This window comes from Manihot esculenta, chromosome 3 (assembly GCF_001659605.2).
Source record: "Manihot esculenta cultivar AM560-2 chromosome 3, M.esculenta_v8, whole genome shotgun sequence".
NCBI classification, from domain to species: Eukaryota; Viridiplantae; Streptophyta; class Magnoliopsida; order Malpighiales; family Euphorbiaceae; genus Manihot; species Manihot esculenta.
In genome coordinates this window covers 26,552,848-26,562,966 of record NC_035163.2, presented here as the reverse complement: position 1 = coordinate 26,562,966, position 10,119 = coordinate 26,552,848, and the positions used below count along the sequence as shown (strand labels likewise).

Sequence of the window (10,119 nt, the reverse complement as noted above, 5' to 3'; positions counted from 1 at the left end):
CGAACCTGGTTTTGCCCGAAGGGCAGAACCCTGCTCTGTTTCATGCAAACTTTGCCCAAAAACCTACCAACATGCACATCAACTACTCCCAACTAGCATATACACATATATATGCACAAAGGGGTCTAAAACTATCCTAAAACCCCAAACAAACATAACACACAACACTTAATCATGCTGGAACACCACAAATCACCAAAAACCTCACCTAAACCTAAACATGCATACTACCCATACAAACTTCATAAAACCTTTCAAAATCATCAAAGAAGCTCAGGATCTTCACTTACCTCTTAAAAAACTTGAGGATGAAGGATCCCAACGTGGAGATATGAAGAAAAGCTCTTCCAAAGCTCCAAGCTTCAAACCTTGGTTCTTTTGCTCAAAACCTTCATAAATCACCAAAACTCTTAAAACTCTTGAAAGATTTGATGAAAATCATGGAAAACATGAAAGTCAACGTAGGAGAGGCTGAAACTCACCTCTGGCTGCAAGTGGAGGAGAAATAACCTCCTTCCACCGACCCTTGGCCCTTTTATAGGTGGCTGGCCAGACCACCTTCGGCAGCCGAACGTGAAGCCGCAACCATGCAATGTTCGGCGGCCGAAAGTGCCCTTCGGCGGCCGAACCTTTGCATTTCTCCCTTGTTGCTTTTCTTTCAAAACTCAAGTCTTTTAACCCTTCAAACCATGAAAACCAGTGAAAATACCTTAAAAAAATATATATGTATTACCCTTCTCGAGGGTTCCGACACCCGAGATTCCACCGGACTACAGGAATTCCGATGCCGGACTTGAGCCGGGTATTACAGTGGTAGAGTCAGTCAGCCAGTATAGTCCTGTGTTTGTTGAGGGAAGATGCTTGTCCGCCGACCTTATGGTTCTAGACTTGACAGATTTTGACGTCATTCTAGGGATGGACTGGTTATCTACCCATGGTGCTACCTTGGACTGCAGGGACAAGGTAGTCAGGTTCAGAGGTCTGGATGGGTCAGAGGTAGTCTTCAGAGGAGACAGGAGGGGTACACCTAGAGGTCTGATATCAGCTCTTCAGGCTCGTAGGTTGCTTAGGAAGGGATGTCAGGGGTATTTGGCTCATGTGAGAGAGCTTAGCAGTCAGCTTAGAGAGCCCGCCTCGGTGCTGGTGATCAGAGAGTTTTTGGATGTGTTCCAAGTCGAACTGCCAGGTTTACCACCTGTTAGGGAGATAGAGTTCGAGATAGAACTGATGCCTGGAATCCGACCGATCTCTATCCCTCCTTACAGGATGGCACCAGCAGAGTTGAAAGAATTGAAAGAACAGTTGCAAGAGCTGGTAGACAAGAGCTTCATCCGACCGAGTACCTCACCCTGGGGTGCTCTAGTCTTGTTTGTCAGAAAGAAGGATGGATCCCTTAGACTTTGTATCGACTACAGGCAGTTGAACAAAGTCACTACCAAGAATAAGTATCCGTTCCCTAGGATCGACGATCTATTTGACCAGCTAGCCGGAGCAGGTTGTTTCTCCAAAATAGATCTGAGATCGGGGTACCATCAGCTGAGGATCAGAGAAGAAGATGTGCCGAAGGCAGCCTTCAGGACCAGATATGGGCATTTTGAGTTCCTTGTAATGCCGTTCGGGTTAACCAACGCCCCTGCAGCAATCATGGATCTCATGAACAGAGTGTTTAGCCAGTACCTGGATCACTTCGTTATTGTCTTTATAGATGATATCTTAGTGTATTCCAGGAATGCAGAGGAGCATGCCCATAATCTGAGGTTGGTTCTACAGACCTTGAGGGAGCATGGCTTGTATGCCAAGTTCTCCAAGTGTGAGTTCTGGCTGAGGAGCATCTCTTTCTTGGGGCATGTGGTGTCAGAAAATGGGATAGAGGTGGACCCCAAGAAGGTAGAAGCTGTGGCTAACTGGCCTAGACCCACTTCAGTGACAGAGATCAGAAGTTTCTTGGGTTTGGCAGGTTACTACAGGAGGTTCGTTCAGGACTTCTCGAAAATTGCAGCTCCTCTGACCAGGTTAACCAGAAAGAATCAGAAGTTTGTGTGGACCGACCAGTGCGAAGAGAGTTTTGAAGAGCTTAAGAAGAGGTTGACTTCAGCGCCAGTGTTAGCTCTGTCATCTAGTGAGGAAGACTTTATAGTCTTTTGTGATGCGTCCCGTGTGGGACTGGGTTGTGTACTAATGCAGAACGAGAGGGTGATTGCTTATGCTTCTAGGCAGCTGAAGAAGCATGAGTTGAATTACCCCACACATGACCTTGAGATGGCAGCAGTAATCTTTGCACTCAAGATGTGGAGGCACTACCTCTATGGGGTAAAATGTGAGATCTTTACAGATCATAAGAGCCTGCAGTACATCCTGAGTCAGAGATTTGAATTTGAGACAGAGGAGATGGGTAGAGCTGCTGAGTGACTATGATTGCAAGATTCAGTATCATCCGGGTAAGGCGAATGTTGTGGCAGACGCCCTAAGCCGGAAGTCACAAGGCAGTCTATCCCACATCATGGCAGAAAGGAGACCAGCGGTGAAGGAGTTTTACAAGCTCATTGATGAAGGTCTACAGTTGGAGTTGTCTGGTACAGGTGCCTTAGTGGCCCAGATGAGAGTGACACCTGTGTTTCTGGAGCAAGTGGCTTAGAAACAGCATGAGGACCCAGAGTTAGTGAAGATTGCCAGGACTGTTCAGTCAGGCAAGGACAGTGAGTTCAGATTTGACAGCAAGGGGATCCTCCGCTATGGGAGTCGATTGTGTGTACCAGATGACATAGGACTAAAAGGAGATATTATGAGGGAGGCTAATAATGCAAGATACAGCGTTCACCCCGGAGCCACCAAGATGTATCAAGATCTGAAGAAGGTTTATTGGTGGCCAGCTATGAAGAAGGAAGTGACACAGTTTGTGTCAGCCTGCGAAGTGTGTCAGAGGGTGAAGCTGGAACATCAGAAGCCGGCTGGAATGCTTAACCCGCTACCTATTCCATAGTGGAAATGGGAGAATGTAGCTATGGACTTCGTAGTGGGGTTACCGGCGACGTCCAACAGATTGGACTCCATATGGGTGATTGTGGACAGACTCACCAAATCTGCTCACTTCATCCCTGTCAGGAGTGGCTATTCTGTGGACAAGTTGGCGCAGGTGTATGTTGATAAGATAGTCAGGCTGCATGGGGTTCCTGTTTCAATAGTGTCAGATAGAGGGCCCCAGTTCACCTCCAGGTTTTGGCGGAGTCTGCAGAGTGCCATGGGTACCAGGTTGGATTTCAGTACTGCCTTCCACCCCCAGACGAACGGACAGTCCGAAAGGACCATCCAGACTATCGAGGATATGCTTAGAATGTGTGTGCTGGACTTTGGCGGTTCTTGGAGGCAACATCTACCTTTGGTGGAGTTTGCTTACAATCACAGCCATCATGCTAGTGTAACGACCCGAAAATCCGGACCGCTACCGGTGCAGCCGAACCTGCCTGACTTTCGTCTCTGTCTAGGACTTTCGGCCGCCGAAGGTGCCGCCGAAAGTGCCCTGTCCAGCCTTTTCTTGAGTGTTTTCTATGCATGTTTAAGTGATGCTTTAGGGGGTTTTTGGGTAGTTGTTTATGAGTTGTTTAGAGTATGTTTGGCACCTCACTGAAGTCCACCTGTGTAGGATCGGACCCGAGGAACCGAGGTGTTCAGCAGTGTTAGCTGCTTCAGAGTTAGTCCAGAGCTAGCCAGAGGTGAGTGGAACTAACCCTTATGTTTTAAATCAAATGTTTTCAGCATGTTCAAGCATGTTCATGCATCATGAATACCATGTTATGCAATAGGTTGTTTGCATTAGGATTCACGAATATGATGCATTGCATAATACGATGATAATGATGTGGATGGATACTGGATGATCCTCTAGCCCTCAGTATGTTATGACATGATATGAAATGATATGATATGGCATGTACGATATGATATGAGATGAGAAGTCCAGGTGTGGCCGTATCGCCCCTGGCATAGAGCATGAGAAGTCCAGGTGTGGCCGTATCGCCCCTGGCATAGAGCATATGAAGTCCAGGCGTGGCCGCATCGCCCCTGGCATAGAGTATTGTTGACTTGTTATGGTACGAGATTGATATGTAGAGGGCTATTGGTGACAGATTCATCCTTGAGGTGATATATTTGTGATGTGACGCATTCCATGATAGCATACGTTAAAATGAACTGTTTTCTTTTATGGTTTCTGCTCACTGGGCTTTTTAGCTCACCCCTCTCCCCTAACCCCAGGTTTGCAGGGTCAGAGGTAGTTCAGGAAGATGACGAGATATGGTTATGGTCTTGATATGTAATAGAGTAGTAGTGGACATGATGTAATGTAAAGTTATGTAAGGATGTAAAAGAGTTATGTTGTAATATGACTTTATGTTATATGTTCAGAGTTATAGTATTGTGCTTGGCCCGAGTTGGATAATCCCTTTGTACATGAGTTTTATTTTATGTTGTTACATGTGATGGACCGAGTTTGACATAGGGTATGCTGACCCTAGGGGTTCTATGAGTTCAGTCATAGTGCAAACACAGGTCAAACTGGTTAAAGGTAAAGTTTTAAATGTTTTATGAAAATGTTGGATCATGTTTGGGATTATACCAGCTGTACAAGATGCATAGTAGGCTTGCTACGGGTCCCGGCGGCCTTATGCCGATCTGGATCCTAGCGCCGGTAGCGGTCCGGATTTTCGGGTCGTTACAGCTAGCATCGGGATGGCTCCTTATGAAGCTTTGTATGGAAGGAAGTGCAGATCACCTGTTTGCTGGGAAGAAGTTGGAGAAAAGGTCTTGGCAGGGCCTGAGTTAGTAGAGATTACCAGCAGGGTAGTACCCATAATCAAAGAAAGGATCAAGACTGCTGCAAGCAGACAGAAGAGTTATGCAGACATCCGCAGAAGACAGGTAGAGTTTCAGGAGGGGGATCTGGTATTGCTCAAGGTGTCTCCAATGAAAGGAGTGGTTCGCTTTGGGAAGAAAGGTAAACTAGCCCCACGATACATCGGACCCTTTGAAGTCTTGCAAAAGATTGGGAATGTGTCGTACAAGCTGGATTTACCTGCTTCAATGGAAAGAATCCATCCGATTTTCCATGTTTCTATGTTGAGGAAGTTCGTGTCAGATCCGAGCAAGGTTCTTAGTGAGCCTGATGTGGAGATCCAAGAAGATCTCACCTATGTTGAGCAGCCAGTGCGGATCATAGACACCCAGATCAGGAAGCTGAGAAACAAGAAAATCCCGATGGTGAAAGTCCTTTGGAACCACCACAACCTGGAAGAGTGCACTTGGGAGACACGGGAGTCCATGCTCCAGCAGTACCCTTATCTTTTCTGAGGTTTGTCCCTTGTGAGATCTATGTGTTTTGTATGTATGTTATGTGTATGCCATGCTATGTGCTAGTTGAGGAACATTCGGGGATGAATGTTCTTAAGGGGGGAGAATGTAATACCCGGCTAGACTCCGGTATCGGAATTCCTACCGTCCGGTGGAATCCCGGATGTCGGAGGCCTCTAGAAGGGTAGAACCATGTTTTCATAAAATGTTTTAATGTTTTTCATGGTTTTAAGTGAAAAGGAAATGAGTTTTGAATGAAAACAATTTTGGAGGAAAAACCCAGGTTCGGCCGCCGAACATGCATGCATTTCGGGTGTGCCTTAGGCCCCCGAAGGCATAAGTGAGGGAAGTCCAGGTTCGGCCGTCGAACCTCAAGTTCGGCCGCCGAACATGGCATGCATGCGGAGGCACTTTCGGCCCCCGAACGTGGCCTGGCCAGCCACTATAAAAGGGTCCCTTAGCCGAAAACGGGCGAGTTTTTCTCCCCGTTGTTGGCCAAGGTGAGTTCTCCGCCACCCCCTCACCGATCTTGAGTCTTTTCCTTCAAATCTTTCAAGTTTTTCACTAGTTTTCATCTTGTTTTGAAGATTTCCGAGTTTTAAGCAAGTTTTGGAGCTTTGAGGTTCAAAAACTCAAATCTCTCCCAACTCCAAGTTAGATCGCCTCTACTCTCGATCTTCAAGAGGTAAGAGTCGATCTCTAGCTTACATTATGTTTTAAGTAAGTTTTATATAAGATCTATGGGGTAGAATACATGTGTAGGGTTTTATGAGTTTATGGGTTTATGTTGGTTTTTGAACAATGTGGTTTGCAAATATATGTTTGATGTGTTGTAGATGGGGTTTTAGCTAGTTGATGCCCCTAGGAGCTTGTATGCTTGTGTATGAGTGTTGTAGAATAAGTTTATGCATGTTTGGATGGGATGGGAGGCATTAATGCTTAAGGGAGCTGAGTTTCTGCCATTCTGGAAGAAACCAGGTTCGGCAGCCGAAGGAACTTTCGGCCGCCGAACATGCTTGTGGAGGCAGCCTTCGGCTGCCGAAGCTTGCCCCCGAAAGGAGACTTTTGTCTCTGTCTGGCACTTTCGGCCGCCGAAGGTGCCGCCGAACATGCATGAGTTTCGCCTCTGTCTGGGAGTTTCGGCCGCCGAAGGTGCAGCCGAACCAGCCTGACTTTCGGCTCTGGAGGGACTTTCGGCCGCCGAACCTGCCGCCGAAAGTGCCCTGTCCAGCCTTCCTTTGCATGTTTTTGCATGGATGTTTTGAGGTGTTTTAGAGGGTTTTTGGGGGATGTTTTCAGAGTCATGTTATAGTATGTTGGTCCCTCATTTGAGTCCACCTGTGTAGGTTCGGACCCGAGGAACCGAGGACCTCAGCAGTGAGTCAACTGCTTCAGTCAGTGTCAGAGCTAGCCAGAGGTGAGTGGGATAAACTCTTATCTTTTAATAAATGAAAATTTTAGCATGAATCATGCATCACGAATGCCATGCGATATTTTAGGTTGTTTGCATTAGAAATCACGAATATGTTGCATTGCATAATATGTTGTTGATGTGGATGAATGTTGAATGATCCATTAGCCCTCATATGTTACGACGTAATGATATGATATGGAAGTCCAGGTGTGGCCTGCACTACGCCCCTGGCACTATGTAAGAGAAAGACCGGACGTAGCCTGCACTACGCCCCCGGCACCATGGATTATGTATGTTATGTTATGTATAAGAGAAAGACCAGGTGTGGCCTGCACTACGCCCCTGGCATGATTGGAATATGTAGAGGGCTAGATGGTGACAAGTTCATCCTTGATATGATTAGTTGTGATGTGATACATTTCATGATGGCATGTGTTTTAACTGCTTTATTATTCTGCTCACTGGGCTCTAGTAGCTCACCCCTCTCCCAAATTCCCCAGGTTTGCAGGTACAGGGTAGACCAGGAAGTCAGCAAGAGTATTGAAGTCGTTTGTATATAATAGATAGAATGCGGACATGATAAAAATGTAAAGTTATGAATAGTTATGTTATGTAATGATATTGAGGATTAGAGGTTGTGCTTGACCTATGTGTAAAGTATCCCTTTTAATGCATGATCCCAGATGTTTTATGATGTTTATGTAAACCAACTCAACGTATGTTAAGTTGCCCATTGGGGCTTTGATGAGGTCCCACAGAGGGGCCAACGTTTATGTTTATGCTTATGTTCAGTGTATGCACAGGTTGAGGTTGGTAGATGAGAATGTATGAAAGAAAAGTTTTAATTTTTATGTATGTTTTGTTGATCATGTATGGGATTAAACAGGTTTACAGATTGCATGTCAGGCTTGCTACGGGTCCCACAAAGGGGCCAACATTTGAACATGCAGTTTATATGAGAAAAGAAGTGAATGATATAACTGTAGTGGGAATTTATGTTGATAATTTAATTCTCACTGGTTCAAATGAAAATCTTATTGAGAACTTTAAACAAGAGATGATGAGAAAATTTGAAATGAGTGATTTGGGGTATTTGAGTTATTATTTGGGTATTGAAGTGAAACAACATTCTGATTGTATAACTTTGTGTCAAAAGAGTTATGCTAGCAAAATACTTGAGAAAACAGGGATGTCTAGCTGCAATCTCTGTCACATTCCAATGGATCAGAGGAAAAAGTTAAGCAAGAATGATGATGAACCATTTGTAGATGCAACAGAGTACAGACGTATCATCGGAAGTTTGAGGTGACACTGAAGATCGTAAAAGCACGACAGGAATCTTGTTTTTCCTTGGTGAAAGTCCTATCACTTGGGTATCACAGAAACAAAGAGTTGTTGCCCTGTCTTCATGTGAAGCTGAATACATTGCAGAAACCGAGGGTGCGTGTCAAGGAATCTGGCTTGCCAAGCTAGTTGAAAGTATGAGAGGAGATTGTCAAGTTAGAGCTGTGTTAAAAGTTGATAATAAATCAGCAATTTCTTTAGCCAAGAATCCGGTTTATCATGAACGAAGCAAACACATTGACACCAGGTTCCACTTCATACGAGAATGTGTTCAAAATGGTAGTGTTAAACTTGAGTATACTAAAACAGAAGTGCAGCTGGCTGATGTTTTGACGAAACCACTTGCACGGCAACGGTTCTTCGAACTCAGAGACAAGATTGGTGTAAAACAAGTTTGAGGGGGTGAATGTTGAAGTCAAACTTGTCTGTTTTTAAGTTTGTTATTAGTTGTCCTATTTTGTTTGCATTATTTTCTCTAGTCAATTATTTTATCTATTCTTTAGGCAGTAGTGCCATTGGTGGCTGAATAATAGCAACTAAAAGAACTCTTTCTTGTATAAAAAAGATGTGATGGTTTAGAGGTTTTGATTGAGTGAATAACAATAAGCTCTTTTCCTCTACTTTATACTCTGATCTACTCTGTTTTACTGATTTAAAACTATTTTATGCTGACACACTGATCACTTGAAGCGCTTTCACTGAAGGGTACATATCACCTAAGCAGAAACCTCCGGCTAGCGCTGAACTTCTCAGGATAAGTGACATAAACTGTTCTTGATCTTTGCATTTTTCGCCGAAGGCAGCTCTTGCGGTTATGCTATAAATCATTGAGAAAACTTTCTCTCCAAGATTGACGGGTGATCCTGCAGATGAAGATATAGTTTTTATGAGAGTTTCTACTTCGTCTTCTCTGATAGATCGGAATGATTGTACACGATTTGGACTTAAAAGCTCCATCATACAAATTTTTCGTAGTTGTCTCCAGTAATTGCCGTAAGGAGAAAAAGCAATGTTTGTTGAATCGTAAGACATGATTCTAGCAGCGAGAAGATTGGGCCTGTACGCGAAGATTATATCATGGGTTTTCATGACCTCTTTCGCCATATCTGGAGAAGAAATTATAACGGTGGATACTTGGCCAAGCTGTAGGTGCACAACGGGGCCATATTTTTTTGCGAGGTTTCTGAGGGAGTGATGGGGTAGGGAGCCAACAAGCTGGTGGAGGTTTCCTACGAGGGGAAGCTTCCAAGGCCCTGGGGGCAGCTTTGCTGTTTTATATTTCTGTAGAATTTTAAAGGTGATGGGCAAGATGACGAAGATGAAGGTGAAAAGGAGTTGAAAGAAGGGAAAACGGATCTCCATTGGTATCACACGTAGAGGACACTAATGCTTGGGAGAGATGTCACCCTAATTTGCCGTTATATGTATAGAGAATACGCAGTGGAGTTGAAAGAAGAAAGCTTATTTAACGAAATAGTTTAAATTAATAGACTATTTTGTTAATTATTACACTTGCAAACTTAATTTTTAAAAAATTGAATTAAATTATTTCTTTTTTAAAGGAAAAATTAATCATTTCATTATAAAGATTTAATGCCGCCACAATGAATTTATCATTATCAAAATATTAAAAAATATAATTATTTATTCGTTGAATTTTGAAAAGATTTGACTATTTTTACATTGAATTATGTAGAATTTGAAAATTTATAAAATAATCTAAGAAAAATTTTGAGTTTTCAGGGACCATGGCCCCTTGGCCTCCTTTACGTTAATCATCCTATCCGAATCCGAATGACAATTGTCATCATGGCTCCTCCATTCTTTTTGGCTGAATTATTAAGTATAGAATAGAAAATAATTAAATTACTATAAATATTAAAATTATAGTGATAATTTATTGTCCATTATTTTATTGATATTAATAAAATTTTTAATATTTAAATAATGAATTTATATTTTAAAAATATAAAATATCCATCATGCAATCTGCCTAATAATGAAATTCACAAAATGTT

General features: G+C 43.3%; 1 protein-coding gene across 1 annotated transcript; it reads right to left on the bottom strand.

The window, feature by feature from the left end:
* Positions 1-8,723: 8,723 nt before the first annotated feature.
* Positions 8,724-9,581, bottom strand: LOC122723219 (cytochrome P450 71D9-like). Its single transcript, XM_043954754.1, has one exon. It carries the CDS (start codon positions 9,461-9,463, stop codon positions 8,765-8,767), a length of 699 nt encoding a protein of 232 aa, XP_043810689.1. The 5' UTR covers positions 9,464-9,581; the 3' UTR covers positions 8,724-8,764.
* Positions 9,582-10,119: the final 538 nt, after the last annotated feature.